Genomic DNA, 23,689 nt, shown 5'->3' with positions numbered 1-23,689 from the left:
TCCTCTACCTTCGCCCAGGGTCCGTCTTTGTGGTAGTCGCCACCGAGGCGGCCAATGTGCTGCTTGATGAGCGGACACAACAGCCCCACGCCTCGATCTGCCATCTTCTCTCGCCAATCGAGCCGTTTAGATCTTGATTTTTCTCATTTTGCTTGTTTTTCTTTGTCATTTCCCTGTTTTCTGTGGACAAACGAATGGAATGCGTGGTATTTGTAAAAAGGAAAATTGTTTGGTGTTCCGACGGAAAGAAACAACACACGCGCGCTCAGCGCCTGCCGCCTCGGAAGCCACCACCCCGACCACCACCATAGCCGCCGCCACCACGACCGCCGCCGCCATAGCTGCGACCGCCACCGCCGTAGCCGCCTCCACCACCGTACGACCGTCCGCCTCCTCGTCCGCCGCCGTATCCGCCACTTCGCCCGCCTCGTCCGCCGCCGTAGCCGCCGCCGTAGCCGCCGCCTCGGCCCCCGCCGCCGGCGCGCTGGTTCTCCTTGAGCGGAGGGATCTCGTTGGGGATGGTGATCTCGAGGCCGTTGGGGATGCCGCGCGATTCGACCAGCTTGACGGCCAGGGCCTGCGGGAGCTCGGCCACGGCGCAGTGCTCGTCCTGGCAGAACTCGATGTCCTTGACCTGGCCCTCGATCTCGTCGCCGAGGAACTTCTTGATGATCATGAAGACCCAGCCGACGCCGCGGATGGGGAGCGAGTTCTTGAGAAGGACGGTGGAGTAGCCCTCGGTGGAGGAGAGGAGCGATCGCTTCTGGAGGGGCTGGGTGTAGCCCGAGATGACGGCCAGCGCGGCGGCCAGGGCCTCGTTCTCGCCCTTCTCCTGGATGAGCTTCTCGGCCGAGGGCAGGAAGGCCTTGATCATTTCGTCGTGCACGTGCTCGAGCTTCTCCTCGACGGCGTCGGTGGCGACTCGGATGAGATCAGGCTGCTGCGGCGTGCCGATGAGCTCGAACTTGGCGCCCACCGCCGACTCGAGCCACTTGAGGTTGCCGTCGCGCACGTCCCGTCGCGTGAAGAAGGTCACGCAGATGCCCGACTTGCCGGCGCGACCGGTTCGGCCGCTCCTGTGAATGTAGGTCTCCTTGTCCTTGGGGGCCTGCGTCTGGATGACCAGGTCGACGTCGTCGATGTCGAGACCCCTCGCGGCCACGTCGGTGGCCACCAGGCACGAGAACCGACCCTCGCGGAAGCCCTGGAGCGTGATCTCCCTCTGCTTCTGGGCAATGTCGCCGTGGAGCACTTGGCACACTGTAATATACAAAACACAACGAATTAGAAGAATATCACCGAACGCGACTGTGTGACTGCACATCTAGATGTCGATGTTGTGTGGGACGTTTGTCAGATGGTATGAGTTGTGATCTTGTGCGAGGCGCTCCGTGTGCGAGGGAAGAAAAACTCCGCCCTCGCTGGGAGCGCGACGCCTCAGATTACGCGCATGAATAAATTTGGTGTCATCACCTGCCCGTACACGAGAGCAACGGCACGCGCACTAGCGAGAGAGAGGGAGGGAGGAAAAGAGTGCGCACCATTGGAAATGGAAGACTTCATGGCGAGCTCGTTGACCTCGGCCTTGGTGTTGGCGAAGACGATGGTCCGTCCGGTGCCGGCGTAGACCTTGACGACGTCGGCCATGGTGGAGATGCGCACGGGCGGCGGGCAGCAGATGGCCAGGTGGCGCACGGTCAGGGCGGCCTTGAGCTTGCTGTTGCCGACCAGATCGACGGTGATCAGGTTCGAGGGGCGCATGTGCTTCTGGGCGATGCCCTGCACCCACGGGGGAATGGTGGCGGAGAAGAGCAGGGTCTGCCTCTCGTCGGGCTTGGGCGCCGAGGCCAGGATCTTGTCGACGGCGTCGGCAAAGCCGATGTTGAGCATCTCGTCGGCCTCGTCGAGGATGACGTACTTGACGTCGGTGAGCTTGAGGCAGTTGCGGTCGAGCATGTCGATCACGCGGCCGGGCGTGCCGATGACGATGTCGACGCCGCGCTTGAGGGCGTTCTCCTGGGGCGTGTAGGGCGCACCGCCGTAGACGCAGACGGCCTTGAGGCTGGGCGCCACCAGGTCGAACTCCTTGGCGATCTGGCGGGCGAGCTCGCGGGTGGGCGACAGGCACACCACCTTGGGCGGGCGGCCGTAGGTGGAGCGGGGCTTGCCGGCCATGTCGATGAAGATCTTCTCGACGACGGGCAGCACGAACGAGAGGGTCTTGCCGCTGCCGGTGCGGGCGCGGCCGATGATGTCCTTGCCGTCGTAGATGTGATCGTAGGTCTGCGCCTGGATGGCGAACAGGCACTTGAAGCCACGGTCCTGCAGCAGCTTGACGGTGGTGGGCGAGATGCGGAAGTCGGAGAACGGCTTAGCGCCCTCTGTTTGGCGCGCGGAGAAAAACAGTCATCAATAAATAATTCAATAATAAATAAAATAAAAACGTAAATAAAAAGTGATTTCGAATTGGTACCTGGCAGCGGCTCCTCCTTCTCCTTTTCCTTCTCGGCCACGTCGTCCCATGTGTAGTCGCCCTCGCTGTCCTCGTCGGGCTTTGTCTCCTCTCCCTCTTCTTCGGTTTCTGTTTGTGAAGTGAGCGATTAGATAAAAGACACCCAGAGGCGGAGTTGGCGTCGAATTGTCGTCTAACACCAGAAAGATGAGATTTTGATGATTTTGTTTCGCCAATCTTTCTTGAGAGATTGCTCAGAAGATGAAACGCGCAACGGTCTTGTGGGCAAAGTAAAAATAATTCTGGTGAAGGGAAAAATACGGAGATGAAGAACAAGAAGGAATGGTACCTTTCTGAATCACCTCCATCTCATCCTCCTTGGCCTTTCCCTGTGGCGAAATAGAAAATCACAGAGATTAAGCATCATAGGGGGAAAAACGAAGATGAAGATTAAATCAAGGGGACGGAGAAACAAAAAGATACCTCGTCCTTGGACTTCTTGGACTTCTTCTTCTTGTCCGTCGAGGTGTCGTCCTTCTTCGACGTCTTCCTCTTCTTCTTCTCAGGTTCCTCCTTCTTCACCACCGTTCCGACGTCTTCATTCTCCTCCTTCTCGGCGATCGTTCGCTTCTTGGTCGTCGCCACCTTCTCCTTGACTGCGTCCTTACCCATCTTCTTCTTGCGTGTGCGTACGGGTTGTGTATGTGTGTTTGATTCAGAGATGGCCGACGTCAGGGTGTGAGCGTCAAGAACGGGAGCGAGAGAGCGAACAATACTCCACAACGCCGCCCGTCCGTTTCCGCGCCACAGCCTTCCTCGGACTTTCACACCCGAAACTCCTTTCCGACCATTTTCTCGTGTTCCAATTTATTTCTTTTTTGATTCCTCCCGCACGTGGCGCCTGTGTGGGGGTTGTGAGCACTGCGCAGCCACCACCACCACCGCGAAACACTTCTACGGGTCCCACCGAGCTGAGCCGTGGCTGCCACGGCCTGCGATGGACCGACAGAAGCCACTGTTGGGACCCAACAGCCACCAGCACGGCTTAACAGAGTCGACAATAAATCGTTTCACTGGAAGGCTGCGGAAACAGGGCTTGGTCCAGGTCACTCGAGGATCCATAGGCCGTGATCTTTGGTGCCTGCTGACGTGATGCCATCATAGGGACGGTGATGAGTCAAAGTCAGATCTTGAAGAGGTCATGCGCGACGATGACGATGAAGACGGCGGTATACCTCCAAAGAGGTAGATCTGCTCGATGCCCATGGCGGCGCCCTGGAAGGAGACGCTCCGCTCGAGCATGCTTCTGCGCTCGGCTTGCGGCAAGTCGCCGAAGACCGAGGGATGGAGCGGGACGTCGTGCTTCCGCCACTCCCGACGGTCGATATTGAGCACCCATATCTGTCGCAGCGTGAGTTTCGGATCTGCACGCCTGAAGCCGCCCATGACAACCTTTCGAAGAACCAGGGAACACACATGAACTCAGTTGTCACGTGCATCTTGTGTGCGAAGCGAATGGACGACATTCGCGTTGCGGGGGGGGGGGCTCTCCCTACCAGCGATCGGCCGACGATGAAGGACGAGTGGCACCACCGGCCGCACGGAACTGCGTCCGAGTCCTTGTTGGCGTACTCCACTTTTGTCCACGTCTTGGCAGCTGCGCACACGTGGTCGGTACGGTGAGTGTAAATTGGGAGGAGGGGGGGGGGGCGACAGGCAAGGGTGTGTACCGGTGTCGAGGATGTAGCAGTCGTTCAGGTCCCGCTTGGAGCTGAGCACCTCGGCGTTGCCGCCCCAGAGAAGGGCTTGCGTGGTGTTGGGAATGCGGCACAGCGAGTGGCTCTGTCGGGCTTGCGGGGCCTCTCCGGTGACCTGCTCCTTTGTCCATTGCAGCGTGTCTGTGCCCACCACCACCACCCACGTGCATAAGCACACAGGGTCAGTTCAGCCATGCAGGCATGGCTTGGTGCGCCAAAGTTGAGTGAGTGCGATTATGTTGTGCGGTGATTATGCGGCTGGATACCCAAGTCAAGCGTCCAGACGTCGTCAAAATAGTGGTAGGTGAAGTCTGCATCCATGTACGTGCCTCCGAAGATCCACATCTTGCGCTCTATGACAACAGACCTTTGCAAATCAAGAAAAGAAGTGAGTAAGAGAGCAGGCGACACGCGACACGCAGCACGCCTGGATGGGTCTGCACACACCTGTGACCGACCCGGCCGTGGGGCGGTGTTCCCTTGCAGGCCAGCGGTATCCATGCGAGCTGGCGTAGGTCGAAAAGGAACGCGTCGTTGTAGAACTTCCACCCCTCTGGGTGGCCGTCCAGCGGAAGCGAGAACCTGTTTCGATACTGCGGCAGTACCATCGGATCTTGAGCTTGAGTGTGCCATCGCCAACAAAAAAACGATCTACGTTCGTCGTACCTGCCCGCCAAAGAACAGAATCTGGGTGCCCTTGTTGATGAGGTGTGTCGAAGCGAACGAACGGCGCTTGGGAGCCCAGGCGCCCTCCTTGGCCACAAGATCCACGCGGTGCCATGAGGCCTTGCCTGTTCGCCCAGGCACCAAATGACACACAGACACGTCATGCTTTTGGGACTAGCTGTGCTTGGTGTGTGTGTGTGTGTGTGGTGTGTGTGATTCAATCGCTCTCGGTAGCGTACCGAATTTGTAGAAGAACATCGCGGGTGAGAAGATCATGTCGTAGACGTTGCCTCCCATGTAGAACGAGCCCCCGTACCTGGCCAGCAGCGGCCCTTCCATGTCCCTAAACCATTGGTAATGCATCAGACACTCATCACGAATGAATGTGCGCACACGCTCGTGTACGTCACACAATCGAGGGCGCGCACGCGTGTGGCTGTACCGGAGGAGCTCGTGTGGCTGGCGATAGAGAAGCGTCAGCGAGTGGGCAAAGTAGTCTCTCTGCTCCTCGTCCTCGTCCTCTCCGCGTAGTTCCTCCCTGTGATGGCGCACCTTGGTCTGAGCACGTCATTGCATCATTCGTACACAGAGCCGCCAGGGAGCGGTCGTACAAGCGAAGGTCAGGGGCTGGCGTGCCCACGCACGCCACCCGCTTCCACCGCAGGTCTCCCTCGGCCACTGTGGATGAGCACATGCATAAGTTCTGCAGATGAATTCAAATTCCTAGATTCCCAGATTCAGATGGAGATTTGGGGGGGGAGGCAACAAGCGAGTACGTACGCCGCGTCTCGAAGGCGAGACGTCGTCGCTTGATCTGCAGGAGGGCGAGGTCGTGAAAGGCACGGCACACGCGACTCACGCTGCCCAGACCCTTCCACGTGTCCACCCAATCGAACACGCACTGCCACAGCTCCGGCGGCAGCCCCACCTCGCCACCCCTGCCACCCAGACCAGCTTCATCCTCATCTATAACGTCGCGGATCTCCATCATCCTGTCTCTCCCTTTATCTTGCCTTGTGTGCAAAACAAATAACAATACCAGAGAGCCGGAGGTAGCCCGTGGCTCTAGAGCCGCTGGAGGTTGTCCACAGTGTGCTGGCTGCGCACATTGCCAGTGTTGAGCACGCCGCGCTTCTCCAGCAACATCACGTGACACTGCGCACATGACGTATGAAAGAGAGAGAGAGAGGGGGGGAGGTGAGGCTCATCGCGCTGACGGGACACACAGAAGGGCGGGGCGAGAACCTCTTCGGCGGCCACGGGCTTGTGCTCGACGCCCTTGGGTACGACGAAGAAATCGCCCTCGTGCAGGTCGATGTCCCTCTCGCTCCCGTCTTGCTCACGCACCTTGATGACCAGATTGCCCTACACGATCGCGCGCATTGCACGCACACACACACATCGCACACGCTCCGTGAACTGATTGAAGGCGCGGGTGCTACAACGAGGAACAATCGGAGTGCTGCACCTTGATGATGAGGAACAGCTCGTCCTCGTGCTCGTGGTGGTGCCACACGAACTCGCCCTTCAGCTTGGCCACCTTGACATCGAAATTGTCCACCTGAGTGGCATTGGCCACCACCATGGACTCGAGCGTTAGTGCGTGTGCGTGTGCGTGCGGAGTAGGCGAAGCAGTACCTCGCCCACGATTTTGGGGCTCCAGTGCTCGCTGAAGAGGGCCAGTTTCTCCGCGAGGTTCACCTTCGCCATCTCCTTCCTGGCCGGCGGCTGCGCGCTAGCCTCCGCCCCGGAGGAGGGCTTGAACGCAATCCAGAAGACTTCGCTGAAGATCTGTCAGATCACACGGCCGTGGCGCCGAACTCGTCGGTCAGCACAGCACACCAGGCGCGAGCATGGCAGAGAGGCGAAGTGCAGACCTCGAAGCCGAGGCTCTGGAACAGGCTCTTGGAGGCGTCGTTGACGGCCTCGGTGAAGAAGTAGGCCCCCACTTGGTCCGCCTCGAGGTGCGGCCGCACGTAGTCGAAGGTCTTCAGCACCTGGTCCACCGCCAAGATCTTCCCAAGTCCTGGAAGTGCCCACGCCACGTCAGCACTCCACCACCTCTGGTACTGTGTCCGAGGGGGGGAGGCGTATTATAAACCACTCCTGGGTCCGGGCTGAGCGTACCTTTCCGCCTGTGGGACTCCTGCACCCAGAAGAAGCCGAGGGACATGTCGGCGTGCACCCCAATCCAGGCCACCATCTCATCGCCTGTGCAACGTTGCCAAGTACAGTACCAGTCAGCGCAGGGCGCGGCTCAGTTCAGATCAGCGACTACGACGTACCCTGCCGAAGGCACGATGAAGGCGCGTGCCCCACGCACGCGGCGATGTAGTCGTCGCTCTCCTCGCTGGCGTACTTCCACTTCGACACGACCGTGTGCGTGTCCGCCGAATCTATCAAAGCGCGGTCAGCAGCGAAGGCGCAGAGTGGACAGGTGCCGTGCGTGAGGCGCGATCGGGCGGAGAGTGGTACCGGCCGCAATGGAGTCGAGCCGGAGCGACTGGGCGCGGAGGTGAGCCGCTGAGTCGGACTGCGCGGGCCGCACGAAGCGGGCCTCGGGGCAGTGGAGCGCGAGACACGGGTTGAACCACGACTCTTGCGCGCCGGCCGCCGCCGCACGCTCGCGCACGAGGGGCAGCCACGCCTTGTCGAGCCCGGCGAAGCGGACCTCGCCGCACAGCCCACCAGCGGCCCCGGTCGTCGTCAACTCGACCCTGTCCAGCAGCGCCCGCAACACCGCCTCGCCGTGCTGCTGCTGCGGCGGCACGAACACGGACACGTTCACGGACGATGCCGCGCCTCCGCTCTTGACCAGCGGCATCACCAGCAGCACGCCCCGGAGTTCGTCGCCGCACTTGGCCACGAACCACTGGTGGTCGCCGTCGCGCGGCACCAGGGCTCCCTTGGCCGCCTCGGCACGCAGGACCGTCCCTGGTGGCCGCGCGTGGAATGCTGACGTCAGCATCGGGTCTTCGCAAGGGGGGGGGGCACGAGAGGTACCGAGGAGCTTCCAGGAGTGGGGCATGTGGGCCACCAGGAACAACCGGACCGCGGCCCACAGCTGCCCCTCAGTCGGCAGCGCCTCTACTCGCAGCGGCAGGGCTCCGGCCTCCTCGTTGCTCTCCAGCTTCTCCATCAGACCACCAGACAAATAAATACAAAAGAAATAAAAATAATTGCTTGTGTAATATATATATTTATTCTCCTACCACGGTGGCGGAGGTCAGTCGTGGTCGCCGTCTTCAGTGCCGCCACCACTGCCTCGATCGAGGAGGCATTGGCGCGCTCGGGCGTAGACGAGCTCGGCGAGCTGGGCCTCGGTGTGGTAGAGCAGCTCGGCGTAGGACCGCAGGCAGTAGTGGAAGTTGGGGTCCAACTCCAGCGCTCGCAGCAAGAGCTCGGCGCCCGCCTGGAAGTTGCCCATCATCCGCTGCAGCTGACCCAGTGCGTACAATGTCTGCCGCAATAATCCAGCATCAGTCGTGTGTGCGGTGGTGCGTGTGCGTGTGCGTGTGCGGTGGCAGGTGCGTGTGCGTGTGCGTGTGCGGTATGAGGCGATGATGACAAGAAAAGGAGAGAAACCTGAGGGTCTTTGGGGAAGATGGAGAGGGACCACTGATAGTACTTCTTGGCCCGCTTCATGAGCTCCACCCTGCGATCCGTGTCTTTGGTCTCCTCCACGAGCGCGACACACGTGCTGGCCATCTGCCGAAGCGCCTCCACCGACTGCGGATTGGCACTGCGCACCACGTGTGGTGGATCAGCCATCACCAGCACCCCCAGCCTCCAACACGACACTAGCAGGAGTGCGGGTTCGAACCTGATGGCCACCAAGTATTTCTCTGCCGCCAGTTCGAGGAACTGCTGCCGCTTAATGCCCTTGGCCTGTTCGCTGGCGGCCTGGTAGAGAAACGCCTCGGCTGTGGCGATCACTGAATTGAGGGAAAACAATAACAATTCGTATATATAAAAATAAAGTCAATAAGTCAATGCATAATGATCAGCGCTGACCGACGTCAAGACCGAACCGTTCATGTACTTGACTCGTTCGCCCAGCTCGACGAGATCGAACGACTGAAACGGATTCGGGGAGTTGTCCTTGCTCCCAATCACCAGAATAAACCCCTGGTCGCCAATCCAATCGGTCAACCCCCGCACACACGCATCGCACAACACAGCACACGCACACACGCACACGGACACGCATCGCACGACACAGCACACACACACACGCACACACGCACACACACGTCGTATTTACCTGGCGAAGAACGAGGCCGGTGTACTTTTGCAGCTTATCGAAGAGGAGCTGGAAGTTGGCGTTCTCGTCACTGCTGCCGCCGATCGGGTTGCGCCGGAGGTACTCGGCGAGGGACCACTCCGGCGCGGTCTCGCTGTCGTGCAGCGCCCGGTCGCCGAACTTGGCCGTCAGCGCCCGTCGGGCCTTGTGGGCCCACCACCGGCCGCCGGCGCCGGTGCGCACCCCGAAGAAGCGGTTGAGGTTCCGCACCACCTGGAGGCGATAGGGCTCCTCGAGCGGCACCTTGAGCGCCTTGGACTTGGCCCGCAGGCTGCGCAGAAGCATCTCCTTCATGACCCGCGCCAGCATCTCCACGAGCAGCAGCACGTCGGCCTCGCGGGCGCGCCGCCGCCTGCGCTCGGCCTCGGCGACGAGTTTCGCCCTGAGCGCCGCTGCGGTGTCGTCGTCTTCGCTCTTTTCCTTTGTCGCCTTCTCTCTTCTGCCCGCGGACCCCTTCCTATGGAGCAGCGGCTGCGGCTCGGGCAAGAGCTCAGCCGCGGAAGGCGCCAGCGTCTCCTCCGCCTGGGCGAAGATCTTGCGCACCTCGGCGCGCACGCAGCCCATCATCCGCAGGTTGACGCCGTAGGAATGCAGGAATGCCTCCAGACCGCCGCCTTCGCTCAGAGCGCTGGAAGATCACCATTAGTTGGTGACACGCACGCACGCAAGGCAGGGAATGAACCTCTCCTCGGTGAGTAGGGTGGCGACTGAGGGAATGATGGAGTTGTAGAGGGCCTTGGTCGCCAGCTTGACCTCGCGATTGTGCTCCACCCGCTTGGGGTCGTGCAAGATGAACCCGCTGCAGGCATCGGGACACAGCGGTTTGTCTGCCCAGTTGCCCCAATCAATCAAACAATAATCGAATAAATAAATAAATAAATACATAATCCGCTCAACTTGAAATAGAAATCGTAATTAAATGACACAATTAAAGAATAAAAGACGCGGCGAGGGAGAGTGCTTACAGTGGCTGCGGACGAACTCGGGTCGCAGAAGGCGGAACAGGTGGCCCTGCTTGATGTGTCGGTCGAACGGGTACTCGGGCGGCATGACCCGCGCCAGGTCGATCAGGTAGTACCTGCCATCGAGCCCTGCTCCAATACCGTGTCAGGCTGGTGTGTGCCTCCTGCGGGAATCGAGTCGAGCATCAAGGAGGCCGTACCGCGGTGGCCCTCCAGATCGGCCACGCTGTACAGCTCTTTGGCGTCCTTGCCGCACACGTGCCTGCTCAGATTCAATCGCCCAGCGGCTTGCTGCGGTCCGGTCAGCGGTGATACGTCAAACCACACCGGCGGCGGCACGAAAGGAAACGCTGCTTACCTGGAGCAGGCCGTCAAGGTGGCTGTCCGAGTTCCTGACGGTCTGCCCTCCATCGCCGGTGCCCGAAACAAGCGTCTCGTCGTTGATGGGCGCCAGCGCGACGGCCAGCAACCGATGACCGCTGGCACCGCCAAAGAGAAAAGGAAAAAAGAAACAACCTTGTCAGTTGGAGAGCGGCCCACAAAGGCAAGGCGGACTCACCGATAGTCGAGCGTGGCCATGAACGGTATGCACACGTCCAAGTTCAGATTGAAATAGCACGCCGCGCCCTTCAGCTCGTGTCCGGCGACCTGGTCATTACACACACGCACACACGACACGACACACACCGTGTTGTTGACAACACCTGAAGCGACCACAATGCGGAGCAGGTGTTTTACCTTGGCAGCTGCGTAGTCGCTACCGTAGATGCCCTTGTAGTCGACTGCGAACTTGAACAGGATGTTCTGAACAATGTACTTGACTCCCCCGGCCACTCCCCCGACCTCGCCTGTCAGCGGCCCAAAAGGCCGGTCAGCATCAGCGGCGACCAAAAAAGAGACGAAAAGAGAAGACGGCGGTCGTGCGCACTCGCAGGCTTGATGGTCTTGATCTCCGGCGGCAGGTGGGTCTCGGCGATGATGATCTTGCCGTAGTGCTTCACCGAGCACATAAAGTCCTGGTAGCACCACGCCCACACGGGATTGGGCATCATCGAGAGTCAGGTGGTCAGTGAGCCCTGGTTCCAGGCCTGGAAATCGAGCGCACCTGGGCGATGGCGAGCAGTTGGCTGTTGACCCGGTATTTGAAGGTGCGGGCCGTGTTGTTGCTGAACGTCCGCATCTGTTCCACCAGGCCCTGAATTGATAACAAGCACACTGTGAGCTTTCTTCACTACCATCACCGGTGCACCGCACGGCGCGTGTGTGGACCTGAAACCGGCTGTTCCAGTCGGTGAGCAGTTCAGCTTCGTCATCGCCTGACATTGTCGCTTTCTTCATTGTACTCTTCTTCTTCGTCATCTGGGCCGACGCGGACTGTTCTTCTTCTTCTTGCTCGTCTTCTTCCTCTTCCTCACCCTGCGTCCATGCATAGCACTGATTGTTCGCTTCGTCGCTCCTCTCCTCCAGCTGCTGTCGCTCTGGCCTGCCGCCCTCAGCCGCGCCGGCAACGTCGATGTAGCCCTCGCTCACCTCGCCGGCCGTGGTACCCACATCCTCGGCCACGACGTCATCGTCATCGACATCCAATATGTAGCCGTCATCGTCTTCCCTGGCTTCTCCATCATCTCCGTCCGCCGTTTTCTTCTTCTTCGCCTCCGCTGCCTTTGTTTGCTCTGCCTGCTTCCTTCGGTTGGCGAAGGTGAAGTGGCCGCTCATCGCCTTGTCGAGAGACTCGTAGGAAACGTTGGCCGGGCCATTCCCGGCGATGCCCTTGCGCCCGTTGGCCTTTTTCTCCTTCTTGGGCTTCGCCGAGGTCGAGCTGCTGTGCGACGTCGGCGCCGACCGCCTCGGCCCGAGGATCGGAGACTCGGCGAGCCTGCTGTCGCTGTCTTCCTCGGCGCAGAGGCCGTACATTTCGTTGTACACATACTGGCTCGAACTGTACTGCTCGCTCGCCGATGTACTATCGTCGTCGTACTCTTCCTCTCTGTGATCTCGCCCACTGCTTCGCGCTTCGTTCTTTTTCTTCTTCTTTGTCTTGGTCGTCGTCGCGCTTTGTTCTGTGGTGTTGACCACCTCATTTGAGGAGGAGGAGGAGGATTGATGGGCTGGTGGCAAGGGTGCGGCGAGCATGGCCCGCAGCCGGGCCTCGACCTCCTGTCGCCGCCTGTGCTCATCGCCGACGCTCGCGCAGGCGTCGTTGATGGCGCCCACCCAGCGATCACGCTCCGCCTCGCTGCCGAAGCAGACCAAGTAGCTCTGCGCCGCGCCCGCCAGCTCCAGGCAGTTCTTCTTGCCCGTGAGCGACGTCAGCTGCACGTAGATTGCCCTGGAGCCGCATCGTGTGTGGATTGTAAGGCGTGTAAGCTCATACGTGATGATCATCACATCAACGCACACGCAAGGGGCCAACGAGCTGCTACTACGCACTTCCAGGAGTCGTTGAGGGCGATCACAAACTTGTACTGTTCGGGCGACGACGGGTCGCCTGATCCCGCCGGGCGGAAGTAGAGAAAGCCTTCCTTGAGCACCAGCCCATACTTCTTCCACAGCTTGAGCAGGCCTCCTTCCTGCAGTGCATGAATATACATCACTACCATTTGATCAATAACCGAATATATCTATATTTTTCTTTATTAATGCAACTAAAAGAAAAAAGAATAAAATAGAGGGGGGGTTTGACCTTGAGTACGTGGACATTGCCGGCAGCTGCTTCGTAGAAGCTGAAGTAGTCCAGCTGGCATGTCGGGTCATTGGGCCTTTGGTACAGTGGTCTCCGAGCGAGCATGGTGGCAGCCTCCAAGCGTGGCAAGAATTTGGCAGGTCAGGTTTTTGGGTTGTGGTTATTTTATTTGAACCGTTGCCTGGCAATTTACACCCCTCTAAAGTACATTCATCTCAGCAGATCACGGTGGCGGGCTTACCAGCCGAAGACTTCGCCCTCGGCAAGTTGGTCCGGACGCCAGCTGTCGATCACCACGCACCGATACACCTGTCAGTGGTGGGGGTGAGGTGAGCTGATCTGTGTCGACCTCTCTTGTCTTGCAGACATTCGAAATGGTCGTTGTGTGGATGGAGGAGCGCACCTCTCCATGTTGATTATAAAAGAACTGACACCGCTTGTTCACCCAAAACGTCGTTCCGTTGCGATGGCGCAGAAGCGGACGCAGATACACCACGCCGCTCACTCCCTTTGGAGTTCTTGCAAAGTCAGAGAGTGAGATTCAACACCAAGCAAACCAACTACATCTTCTTTCAGTTTGAAAAACGAACAATAGGAAGAACTGACCTACCGCGCCGTGAGTATGTCCCTTAGGTGGTCGTGCGTGTTCTTACCTCTCGACAAGAGCCTATTCATCGGCACTCCCGTCAGTTCCTCCTGTACACACGCCGGTGTTAGAATCTAAGAGTGCCTAACCAGTCCATAAAGAGGCCCACTTGATATACCCGTGTGTAGCCGCATAGACTGGTGAAGGCCTCGTTGGCATAGTAGGGCACGGGGGCCGTGGCCGTGGTCATGGACGCCATAATGGGATATCTGTCCGATCCCACTTGCGGTTAGTCTTCTTCAAAACCAAAGAGTCTGAGTCTGGTGGTTCGTACCTCGTGTCGGAGACGACGAAGTTCTTGGGGGTGAGGGGGCAGTCGCTGAGAAAGGGCAGCTGCTCTGGCGCATTTCCTCGAGCGCGCTCCACTCGGGCAGGCTCGACCGCAGCACCGCCAGCTCGGAGTCAAACGGCACCAACTCCGATGTGGGCGTTGGCGTAGATGACGAAGAGGACAAAGACGAAGACGAAAGCGAAGAAGGCAACGTTGTTGGGGAGAGGCAGTACGCTCCCCATCCCAGGCCGGCGGTCGTCGAGCTGTCGCGCAGGGTCCACAGCTGTGCCTCGGTGGCACTCGAACCCAACGGCGATCCGTGCGGTTGCGGTGGGTGCGTGAGGTGGTCGGGGTGCGACGAGCTGGTGGGGTCGTGGTTGGGATCGAGGTGGTGGAGGTTGTGCTGATGATGATGTCGCTGCAGCGCCGAGAGGCGCGCCTCCATGGCGGCCATGCGCTGCTCGAAGGCCTTGTTGCTATGCTGGAGGGTTCGCAGATCCTCAGCGACCCCCATCACCAGCTCGGAGAGCCGGATAAGCGAGTCTTTGAGTTCGACCGCGGTCTGTCGGTCGACTGCGCGGTCGTCGGCGTTGTCGCGCTCTTCCTCGTCGCCCGATCCCATTGGCGTGATCTTTCTTCTCTTCAGTGGGGGGAGAGGTGGCGTAGTAGGGGCGTCGTCCTCCGAAGATGATAACGAAGATTGGGGCTGAGGCTCCGCCGATTCCTCCTTGCACAGCCGCCAGGCGGGACGGCCGCGCTTGCGAGCGGGGACGTCCTCGCATAGGTGACCCCGGCCCAGTCGCACGCAGCGCTGACACGGTCTTTCCCTTCCAGTGGTGCATCACACAACACAACCATCATGTTGGTGAGTAAATGTCCGAATCGTGGACCATGCTTGCGGTGAGACAGCGACAGTGTACTCCTCGTTGCAGGCTATGTGGGCGACTCGACAGTGGTTACAGGCCTTGGCGACAGCTCGCCTCCCTCCTCTTGGCCGTGGTGTGGGAGCGATGGGCTCCAAGCTGGTTGGAAGGATTGGCGTCCGATGCATTGTGGTGCTGGTGCTGGTTGGTGGCGTGGTGAGGTGGTTTTGGTGGTTCTTCTTGATGGGAGGTGTTTATCGCGAAGTCGCAACCCGAATCCTAGCATCTCGTTTAAATTAAATCACAGTGTGATTGGGCGGATGACCCTATTGGCTTCCCGCACCGCAAGGATCTCGCAGTTGTCGCTGACAACAGGAGACCATGCTTTGAAAAAAACCTGGTGGTTGCCCCCAATCGCTCGTTATCGACCGACATATATCCGACAGGGATCTGGCACATGAGGCGGATGATCACGGCGGACTTCTGCCGCTAGGCTACCAGAGATATATTCTCGGTCAGGCGGCCATGTCCCCATGGGGAGCACAAGCTTGCCCGCAGTGGCCCTCGAGGTCGCAGTTTCCCGCTGTTGGTCAGACTTCGGCGGTGGAACAAAGAGGGGGCCGCTCAATATTATTATTATTTGTGAAAAGGAAAACGATAGGGCAAACTGGGGCCGCGGGAGAGCCACAGCGGGCGGCCAAACACGACATGTTTGGCTGCAGCGTCTTACTTGGGGAGAGACGGGAATTGGTAGATCTTGGGCTTCTTGCCCACGAGCGTGAGCTTGGTGCCCACGTCACGCGCCGCCACGCACGGCCACACCGGACCCCTACGGTTGTCCCCCCAACACAGAAGACGAGGAATTGAGACCTTGGGAGGGAAGTGGGAAGGGAGTAGGGAGAAAAAGGCGGCCGTACGTGACGCCGGTGAAGGTATGCACAGGGGTTCCGTTGTGGAAGATCTGGAGCGTGGCGTCGTCCAGGTTCAGCGCAAAGCCGACACTGTGCAGAATTATTGAGGTTTCAAGTGTGAGATTACAAATCAGCCGCTTACACACACACACACACAATATAACATGCGTACTTGTCGTTGGTGTTCAGGGTGGGGCCCTGCACGACTTGCGTGTGGCCTTGCATGATGCCGCCGCTCCGCTCGATATAATGGGTACCGTTGGCTCGCAGGTACGCCGTGTGGAAGCTAAAGTGCCCCACCGCCCCCAGAATCCCACATGAGCCACATGCGGTTGGCCAAACTGTGTGTGTGCGCGCGCGCGCGGTGCGTGCGTGCCGTGCGGCGTTGTGTGCCCGTACTTGAAGTGCTCCTCGGCAATGCCGATGTGGAGCTCCTGATTGCCGGCGGTTTGGTCGATTTGGATCTCCCAGTAGAACGAGCCGCTGCCCTCCAGCTTGGTCTTGGTGCGCAGAACGTAGATCGTGCCTGGGAGTAGTAGTGGGGCAGAGCTGCTTGGTCAGCCCACTGTGTGCTGTGCGGGCACTGACTGACAAGGCGAGAGAGGGGAAGAAGAAGTGGTACCGGGCATGGAAGACTTGTGGGCCGTGAGTTCCTCGTTTTCGAGTGTGTACACGCCGTGGGTGAACGGCTGGTCCTTGTCCCACTGCAGCATAACATTCAAGTTGGCTGCACTCCAGAAAATGAAGAAAAATTAACAAACTAATCGGAACTTATTCAATTCAATAACAATAAATTGGTCGCACCCTTCCTGCGCTTGGTGTTGAGGGGCGTGAAGAGGAACGGGGTCTTGGGGTTGGCCTTGTAGCGGAAGGTCTCGAACAGGAGGCTCTTCAACACGGGCACCTGCATCAGCTCCGGGTTGGTCTCCACCTCCTCGACTGTACCCCACAGCAAAAGGGTGGTAAGGACACGCACACACACACACACACACACACACACACACACACACACACACACACACACACAACTGCTGGGCTGACAGTGCGTACTGATGAACTTGGGCGAGCACAGGGTGAAGCGGATGTGCGGCAGCAGCTGGTTCAGAATGTCTCGCGTCTCAGCGGCGGTCTTGCCGTTTACGTCGGCAAACTTGAGCACGGCATTGAAAACTTCCTCCTCCCTGCACATAAGCCAATGGTCAACAGCCGACACGACACGACCAACGACACACGCACACAAAGGCCTGGCTTACCTGGTGACCTCGATTTCATCGCTTTGGACGAGCTCCAGCCAGGTGGAGGTCTTGAGCTGCATGAGCATGCGGTCGTCGCTCTCGATGAAGTCGGAGAAGTTCGCCGCCAGGTACTCGGCGCACCGCTTCTCGAGATTCTTGATGCCGTGCTTGTCGGCCACGTCTACAACGACCAATGAATGAGTGTGCGTCATGGTGTGGTGTGTGTGGTGTGTGTGGTGTGGTGTGTGGTGTGTCATACCGAGCAGATAGGCCACATTGACCTGTTCACTGTTGGAGAAGAGGAAGTTGCCACACTCCTCCTTGAGCGGGTCGACGCCGTACTCGTGACACAGCTGGAGGAGCGGCATCACGTTGCGCTCGTTGATCTTCTGGTCGGACGTGCCTGTATAGCGCCAGCGCACACACACGGTACCCCTGACGCGTCAGTCGGAGAGCACACCGTGACACGCACCACCGCACACGCACAAGGGGTTATTCGGCATACCGGTGTACATGTACTGGAGCATCATCTTGAAGAGCTGTGCGGCGTCGTCGCCCTCGACCGCCACGTGCAGCTCCCTGCCCTCCTCGCCCAACTCCTTCAACTGCGCCTGCACCCAACAAGAAATATTATGAGCGGCATATTTTTATTTGTTTATTTTTGTCAGTACGAATATTTATTTATGTTTTCTTGAATAAACAAAGAATTTATTTATGTAGGAATTAATAAAAAGGCTACGGGTGTACCTGGAACTTGGGGCTCCACGCGTAGAGAATGAATTTGTGTGCAGGAATGCGATCCGCATCGCGCCCCACGATGAGCGTAATGTCGCTCAGGTGGCTGTTGAAGAAGAGGTCCTTCATGCCCTGCTGAAGCTGCTCGCCAAACGTGCGCGCATCGAAGAGCACCTCCAGTTCGGTGATCCTGTCACCCGACTCGGCTCCTGCCGCATTGGCGCCCGAGGGGAACAGAAATGGCACAAATGATTGTGCGTCGATTTTATCTTTGCCCTTGTCCAGGTTCTTAATAAAACGCTTCTCAATTTCCATCTCTGAATCCATCTTCCTTTGTGCAGCCTTCTGGTCTCTCTACCCCCCCACTTGCTATGATCTGTTTTTGTTTTTTCGGTGAATAAATTTCCTACTCCCCATTAGTGAAATACTTGGAAATTAGTTGTTTTTTTAATCAAATAGATAATAAAAAAATGGAGGGCGAGCAGGGGGTGAGGGTGGGGCTGGTCACATGTCCCCTCTTTCCGAAGCTCACGGGCGACGACCGCCTGCTGTACCGCGCCCTCGTTGAGGCCCTGCAGCCAGCTGCCGGTGGAGAACGCAAGCCGGCAGCGCCCACAACCGGCCAACGAGCCAAATCGCGCCCCAGGGCAAAGGCGCCCAGCGAGGATGATCCGACCAGCGGACCGGTCCACATCGTCCAGTGGAGCGACCCCGGAGGTATATATATCTTTCTTTTTATATTTTTTATTTTATTCAGTTATTCATTCCATTTGGGTTACCATCGTGCAGTTGACTGGGCCAGCTTCCGCTTGTGCGTGATCCGATCGCCGTGGGACTACACCCAGCGGCAGGCCGAGTGGCTGGCCTGGCTGGACTCGACCGTCGATCGGACACCACCCACCGGTGGCGGTCCAGTCTTCCTGCCCGACGCCGCCACGCTTCGGTGGAACGGGCACAAGCGATACCTGCTCGACCTGGAGCGGCGCGGCATCCCAGTGGTTCCCACCCGGCTCCTTGAACGGGGCCAGGACTTCGAGAAGGCGGCCGACGAGATCGCCCGCAAGAACGAGTGGGGCTGCGAGTTCTTCATCGTCAAGCCTGCCGTGGGCTCCTTCGGCAACGACGTCACCATGATCAAGTTGGGCGGCAGGTATGTAACACACACATACACAACACGACACACGACACACACCGCACACCGCACACCGCACACCGCACACGCACACCGCACAGCTGCTGACGGTGATGGGAAACAGAGACGGTGATAACGTGAAGGTGATGAAGCGGATGAACCAGCTGCTGAGCGGACAGGACCTGCTGATTCAACCGTTCCTGGCATCGGTGAAGACCAAGGGCGAGGTGTCGCTAATCTTCATCGAGAACGAGTTCGTGCACGCCATCAAGAAAAAACCAACTCAGGGCGACTTTAAAGTACAAGGTACGTACCATGTCGTGTCGTGTGTCGTGTTGTGTCGTGTGTCGTGTGTCGTGCGTGTCGTGCGTGTGCAATTGTGTGTGTCGTATGTGTGCGCCAAGTAACCCGCGATTTGGCGCTTCTGTGCGTAGGCGGCAAGATAGAGCGACACGACGCGACGGAAGAGGAGCTGAAGCTGGGCCTCGTCCGCCATCCACGCATCCATCGAAGCCATCTACTCCCCGAACCGGTGCTCCACGTTCTCCTTCTACCGCAACCGGCAGAGGAGCGCCACCAGTGGTACTGATAACGAAGGCGTCGAAGAACAAAGCGGCGGCGAGGCCGATGCCGTGCGAGCAGACCCGCGACCAGGCAAGGCGCGGCATCATCAGCCGGCCAAGGGCAAAGAGAAGACCCTCGGCGGCGGCGGCGGTGCCAAGGAAGAGAAGCGACCACCGAGGAGGACTAGTGGAGGTGGTGGAAGCGCAGGCGGCGGGGGCGATGGACATGCGGAGGGGCGGTTGCTCTTGGCTCGGGTCGACCTGCTGCGCGAGAACGCGGGGCGCTTGGTGGTGTCCGAGGTCGAGGCGCTGGACCCGGAGCTCTTCTTCCGCCTGTCCGACGCCTGCGCGCTGCGACTGGCCCAGGCCATCGTCCACCGGCGCAGCCACCCTCGCCCCTAGCCCCGAAGCTGAGAATGTAATACCTCAAGTCCTTCCGCTGCTCCATCTTTGATAACTGCATCCAATGAAAAGGCTTTCCGGAGTTGTCGTTGCGCCTTTGGGTCCCCCACATGTCGGGGGCGGCATTTATCAGCACCTGCCCCGTAAGACAAGGCCGCGAAAGATGAACAGCACTGCCAGCGAGGAAACTGTTGTGCTGATGCCCGAGCTGTGGGACCTTGTGTTCAACTGGGTGGGCGTCACCGAAGGTCTCGCCAACGTGGGCCGCGTGAACCACGCCTTCCGCGACATTGTGCGCCGCCAGTTCGAACGTCGGCGCCAGAACTTCGCCACCAGACGTGCGGCCCCAGTCGCCTTTTTACTGAACATTAAATTATATAGAGCGCTATATTAATATGTTTGGGGGGGGGTTACAGTGGCAGAAGGACAAGTGCAGTGGAAGCGCGTCGAGTGCATCGGCTCGGCAGCTCCTGATCTCCAACTGTGCGCCACTACTTGTCTTTGAATTCAAATGGGAGTTGTAGCTCACACGCAGGTGCTGGCTACAGACCTGAGTCGCGAGAGGACGACGCGGCAGAGGATCAGAGGAACTACATCGCCCACTCGCTCACCTACTTCAACCTCCAGTCGACCCACACGTACCCCGACCCCTTGATGGTCGCGGCCCTCAACACGAATACGCTAATGACTTGGTGTCCATCCACCACCATCATCACCAGAAGAGGTGCGACGGAGCCCGTGCTGGCCCGGTACGGAGGTTCGTTCCCCGTGGGGGTCGGCCACAACTTGGAGGTGGTGTTGCCCGCCTCGCTGTGCCCCATGCTGTTCTCTCCCGCCCTGTTCTTCTACAAGTTCGGTACATTAGAAATATGTCGTGTGCGTGCGGTGCGTGCTGTGTGGCGTAGGTCAGTCCTGTCATCCTGTCTGATGTGTGCGTGTGTGTGTGTGTAACAACAATGGTGAGCAGACACGGCGACGTGGCAACGCATGGATCGACCGAGATCAGATGGCTGGGAGCCGGAGGCGCGTTCTGGACACTCGGCGCACCGGATCAACAACGGCGCTCACCTCCTGTTCTTTGGAGGCCAAGTATGTCTCCAGCCACGATCACCCACAAATGCGAGTTCCTTACATGCGTGTGCGTGCGTGCGCGCGTGCGTCACAGTATCGCAACCGCGAGAGAGCTCCGACCGCGAGTCATCCGGAGGGGTGGAAGTTCTTCAACGACACCTTCCTGTTCGATCTGGCCGCCCTTGCCTGGATTCCGTTGGCGTGCAAGGGGACGCCGCCTCACCCCCGCGCATCCCACAGGTGCCTCCACCCGTCCCCACTTCTTTATTTAAACAATTGGGCGGCTTCTTACCTCTCAGGCCTCCCTACAAGGTCCGTGGTCGTGGGGCGCAAGTTGTGGGTGGTCGGAGGCTGCTACGTGGACGAGGACTACACTTGGCACCACTTTGCCGATGTGTGGACCCTGGATCTAGGTAATAATCCTCAGCCTTGCCTGATCCCGCTCTTCAGCCTCCTAACGACATGGGACACGACACACGACACACACGACACACGACAATATCAACGACACAGATACGTGGGAATGGAAGGAGGAGAGCGTTACGGGCGATCAACCACGGGGAAGGCAGAGCCACTCGCTCTGCGTCATTCCGAACACCAAGCGCGTCGTTCTCTTTGGTGGCCATGCAGAGGACGTGCCGCAAGACCTCAATGATTGCTTCATCCTTGACACTGGTATGTGCGCGCAAGCCCACGCACACGGCACACATGGCACGACACTTCACTTGTGGCCTCACCGTGGCGAATGGGCCTGGCACAGAGCACAAGACGTGGACCAAGGTAGAATACGCCAACAAGAGCCCCGACGACGTTCCCCTGGGCAGGTGGGGCCACTCCGCCTTCGTCCTGGGCAACACGCTCGTACGCTCGCTCTCCCCAATCCCCGCCGTCGATTGAATCCTGGCTGTCTGACGCTCGCCTTTGTCAGGCGGTGCTGGGAGGGATCTCGCTGGAGCCGATCGACCAAACATTCGCGCTCATCAAGTACCTGTGGGTGATGGACCTCGACGCACGACAGTGGAAGAGGCACATGCTGTCCCTGCACCCGTCGGCCTGTGACCTGTCCGACCTGTCGGACCACAACGACAGCGACAACGACAACGAGGAGGTGGAGCGGTCGGGCGTGCTCAACAGGCGCGTGGCCTTCCAGGCCGCGGCGGTCGGTGTCGACCAGATCTGCCTGTTCGGAGGTACCTTGACATTGCTTGCCCGGAGCTCTGGCGCAGAGTCGAACTGACCCTCTCCCGATTGATTGGGTGACAGGCAACAAGGACCATGGCCTCTGGGTGCTGGAATGAACCCGCCGACAGCAGTCGCTCCAGGTTTCCTAAAAAGGCAACAAAGAAAAGAATAGAAAAGCGCGACTGAGGCGAGAAAATGTGGCGACCAGGAAAGAACTGGGAATCTTCGGTTCGCAGCGAATTCTCATCTTGCTTGTCGGTGCTTTTTCTTTGATTGCTTAGTGGGCCCATGGACCAGCCATAATTCATAGAACTTTCTTCCAATCAGCAGCGGAGGCTTCTGGTGCCGGGGCAACGGTATTTTTTTGGTAATTATTCTTTTTTTCTAATCTTCAATCCATCCCACACCGCACCTACCGCACCTCCTCCTCGACTCGATCGCTCGGTTGACCGAAGACTCTCCCAAGATCTTCCTCAGCCCCGAACACATCACCAACTTCGAAGAGAGAGAAAGAGCGCGTCCCCCTCGACCAATTTTTATGACAGATATACTCAACTTGGGCGGGAGATTTGACCCCGAAGCTGAGCTCAAGTCGGAAGGGAAAGGCGGCGAAGAAAGCTACGTGCATCTTCGCATCCAGAAGCGAAACGGTAAGAAGTCCGTGACGACCATCCAGGGTATCCCCAAGAAGCACATCGAGAAGGTCCTCAAGGCCCTGCGCAAGCAACTCTGCTGCAACGGCACCGTCATCGAAAGTGAAGAGTACGGCCAGGTGATCCAGCTGCAAGGCGACCAGAGAGAGAAGGTCAAGGAGTTCATCATCGGCAAGGGCATCGTCTCGCAGAACGCCATCAAGGTGCATGGTTTCTAAGCTGCTCGCCAACTTCTTCCCACACGGTGCTGCCCGAGAGCGTCTCTGACGATCGTCTCGGCTTTCGACTCTACGTGCTTCCTAACATCTCATCGACGTCCGATCTCGGGCACGCCCGACCTCTATCTCCTTCCATTCCTCTTCACCTCTTCCCAACTCCCATCTTTCTATCCGTTCTGCTGTAATTAGTCCTCGAGCTGTTCCTTTCCGCCATGGCGCCCCTTCGACATCATGTTCAGCACAGCAGTCATGACAAATCAAATACACCATCTTTCGCAACATTATTCCTTGCCCCTGTTCATTTCCCATCTTTCGCCGCCACACGCCCGAGAGATTGTTGCAAACTTTTTCCCATCTCCATGCGTGTGCGAGTGGCCGTGTAGCTGGTTATTTATGAATATTATGCGTTATTATACCTGGCCGGTGGTGTCTTCGAGGAAGAGGCGCAGGCTGGTCCAGGTGGCCAGCTTGACGCCGCTGTAAACGGCAGTCCGCACGCACGCGCTCAGGTTGCCGTGCAGGAACCCGCGCACGCCGTCCCTCCGCCAGATGTCCCGCGTGGTGCCCAGCACCGAAGACTTCCTCCCCTCTGCACACGCACCCCGACGTCAGCCCAGTGCACAACACAAGACACAACACGACACACGACACACGGCAGACGGCACACGCACCACCGCACACCAAACGTACTGATTTGGTCGAGCTGCACATGGACATTCCGCAGTGGTGAGGTCAGCGTGCGTGCGGCGGTCACAGCCACCGCGCCTGCGGAGGCGAGCACAAGAAGCCTCGCAGGTGAGTACCACACTTGGCGGAGGCAAATGGTGGCTTGCCTTGTGTTTTTATTTATTGATTTATTTATTTATTTATCTTTCTTTCTCGTTGCAGTCCGTCGATCCGAAACCAATCCGGCCACTGGGCGACTGGCCTTGCCTACAGCAGCGCGGCGAGCCACTGGACCCAGTGGGTGAGCAGCGCGCCCGA

At 58.7% G+C, this 23,689-nt stretch overlaps 10 protein-coding genes across 10 annotated transcripts; 3 read left to right on the top strand and 7 right to left on the bottom strand.

The window, feature by feature from the left end:
- Positions 1 to 265: 265 nt before the first annotated feature.
- On the bottom strand, positions 266 to 3,124 carry ACA1_374600 (DEAD/DEAH box helicase domain containing protein; the record flags this gene model as incomplete). Its single annotated transcript, XM_004334357.1, has 5 exons — positions 266 to 1,260; positions 1,542 to 2,381; positions 2,474 to 2,581; positions 2,802 to 2,841; positions 2,936 to 3,124. The coding sequence occupies 5 exons, from the start codon at positions 3,122 to 3,124 to the stop codon at positions 266 to 268; spliced, it is 2,172 nt and encodes a 723-aa protein (XP_004334405.1).
- Positions 3,125 to 3,610: 486 nt separating this feature from the next.
- Positions 3,611 to 5,863, bottom strand: ACA1_374590 (kelch repeat-containing protein; the record flags this gene model as incomplete). The annotated part of the gene is made up of 10 exons (XM_004334356.1): positions 3,611 to 3,853; positions 4,060 to 4,109; positions 4,183 to 4,350; positions 4,476 to 4,576; positions 4,657 to 4,802; positions 4,876 to 5,000; positions 5,115 to 5,218; positions 5,318 to 5,413; positions 5,487 to 5,553; positions 5,656 to 5,863. The coding sequence occupies 10 exons, from the start codon at positions 5,861 to 5,863 to the stop codon at positions 3,611 to 3,613; spliced, it is 1,308 nt and encodes a 435-aa protein (XP_004334404.1).
- Positions 5,864 to 5,940: 77 nt separating this feature from the next.
- Positions 5,941 to 8,014, bottom strand: ACA1_374580 (cupin domain containing protein; the record flags this gene model as incomplete). The annotated part of the gene is made up of 9 exons (XM_004334355.1): positions 5,941 to 6,030; positions 6,121 to 6,240; positions 6,344 to 6,436; positions 6,514 to 6,666; positions 6,753 to 6,901; positions 7,003 to 7,086; positions 7,161 to 7,271; positions 7,351 to 7,809; positions 7,879 to 8,014. The coding sequence occupies 9 exons, from the start codon at positions 8,012 to 8,014 to the stop codon at positions 5,941 to 5,943; spliced, it is 1,395 nt and encodes a 464-aa protein (XP_004334403.1).
- Positions 8,015 to 8,101: 87 nt separating this feature from the next.
- ACA1_374570 (PH domain containing protein) lies at positions 8,102 to 12,928 on the bottom strand (the record flags this gene model as incomplete). Its single annotated transcript, XM_004334354.1, has 16 exons — positions 8,102 to 8,308; positions 8,461 to 8,617; positions 8,699 to 8,810; positions 8,907 to 9,003; positions 9,140 to 9,806; positions 9,861 to 10,005; positions 10,144 to 10,269; positions 10,341 to 10,431; positions 10,499 to 10,619; positions 10,700 to 10,788; positions 10,828 to 10,988; positions 11,069 to 11,156; positions 11,246 to 11,335; positions 11,410 to 12,469; positions 12,571 to 12,710; positions 12,833 to 12,928. The coding sequence occupies 16 exons, from the start codon at positions 12,926 to 12,928 to the stop codon at positions 8,102 to 8,104; spliced, it is 3,447 nt and encodes a 1,148-aa protein (XP_004334402.1).
- Positions 12,929 to 13,871: 943 nt separating this feature from the next.
- Positions 13,872 to 14,362, bottom strand: ACA1_374560 (uncharacterized protein; the record flags this gene model as incomplete). The annotated part of the gene is made up of 2 exons (XM_004334353.1): positions 13,872 to 14,023; positions 14,047 to 14,362. The coding sequence occupies 2 exons, from the start codon at positions 14,360 to 14,362 to the stop codon at positions 13,872 to 13,874; spliced, it is 468 nt and encodes a 155-aa protein (XP_004334401.1).
- A 967-nt stretch (positions 14,363 to 15,329) lies between these two features.
- Positions 15,330 to 17,811, bottom strand: ACA1_374550 (BTB/POZ domain containing protein; the record flags this gene model as incomplete). The annotated part of the gene is made up of 11 exons (XM_004334352.1): positions 15,330 to 15,432; positions 15,521 to 15,604; positions 15,687 to 15,800; positions 15,914 to 16,040; positions 16,137 to 16,241; positions 16,319 to 16,453; positions 16,565 to 16,695; positions 16,768 to 16,930; positions 17,009 to 17,152; positions 17,255 to 17,360; positions 17,497 to 17,811. The coding sequence occupies 11 exons, from the start codon at positions 17,809 to 17,811 to the stop codon at positions 15,330 to 15,332; spliced, it is 1,527 nt and encodes a 508-aa protein (XP_004334400.1).
- Positions 17,812 to 17,954: 143 nt separating this feature from the next.
- Positions 17,955 to 19,581, top strand: ACA1_374540 (uncharacterized protein; the record flags this gene model as incomplete). The annotated part of the gene is made up of 5 exons (XM_004334351.1): positions 17,955 to 18,201; positions 18,274 to 18,634; positions 18,741 to 18,915; positions 19,059 to 19,157; positions 19,183 to 19,581. The coding sequence occupies 5 exons, from the start codon at positions 17,955 to 17,957 to the stop codon at positions 19,579 to 19,581; spliced, it is 1,281 nt and encodes a 426-aa protein (XP_004334399.1).
- Positions 19,582 to 19,744: 163 nt separating this feature from the next.
- Positions 19,745 to 21,950, top strand: ACA1_374530 (kelch repeat-containing protein; the record flags this gene model as incomplete). Its single annotated transcript, XM_004334350.1, has 10 exons — positions 19,745 to 19,919; positions 19,998 to 20,064; positions 20,130 to 20,437; positions 20,588 to 20,670; positions 20,747 to 20,892; positions 20,965 to 21,065; positions 21,166 to 21,327; positions 21,413 to 21,513; positions 21,581 to 21,842; positions 21,916 to 21,950. The coding sequence occupies 10 exons, from the start codon at positions 19,745 to 19,747 to the stop codon at positions 21,948 to 21,950; spliced, it is 1,440 nt and encodes a 479-aa protein (XP_004334398.1).
- Positions 21,951 to 22,372: 422 nt separating this feature from the next.
- On the top strand, positions 22,373 to 22,705 carry ACA1_374520 (protein translation factor, putative; the record flags this gene model as incomplete). Its single annotated transcript, XM_004334349.1, has 1 exon — positions 22,373 to 22,705. One exon carries the CDS (start codon positions 22,373 to 22,375, stop codon positions 22,703 to 22,705), a length of 333 nt encoding a protein of 110 aa, XP_004334397.1.
- A 410-nt stretch (positions 22,706 to 23,115) lies between these two features.
- Positions 23,116 to 23,422, bottom strand: ACA1_374510 (uncharacterized protein; the record flags this gene model as incomplete). The annotated part of the gene is made up of 2 exons (XM_004334348.1): positions 23,116 to 23,292; positions 23,396 to 23,422. The coding sequence occupies 2 exons, from the start codon at positions 23,420 to 23,422 to the stop codon at positions 23,116 to 23,118; spliced, it is 204 nt and encodes a 67-aa protein (XP_004334396.1).
- Positions 23,423 to 23,689: the final 267 nt, after the last annotated feature.

Source organism: Acanthamoeba castellanii, assembly GCF_000313135.1.
Source record: "Acanthamoeba castellanii str. Neff unplaced genomic scaffold scf7180000084679, whole genome shotgun sequence".
Taxonomy (NCBI): Eukaryota; Discosea; order Longamoebia; family Acanthamoebidae; genus Acanthamoeba; species Acanthamoeba castellanii.
Note: the sequence above shows the minus strand (reverse complement) of the source record. Positions and strands in the feature narration are given on the sequence as shown.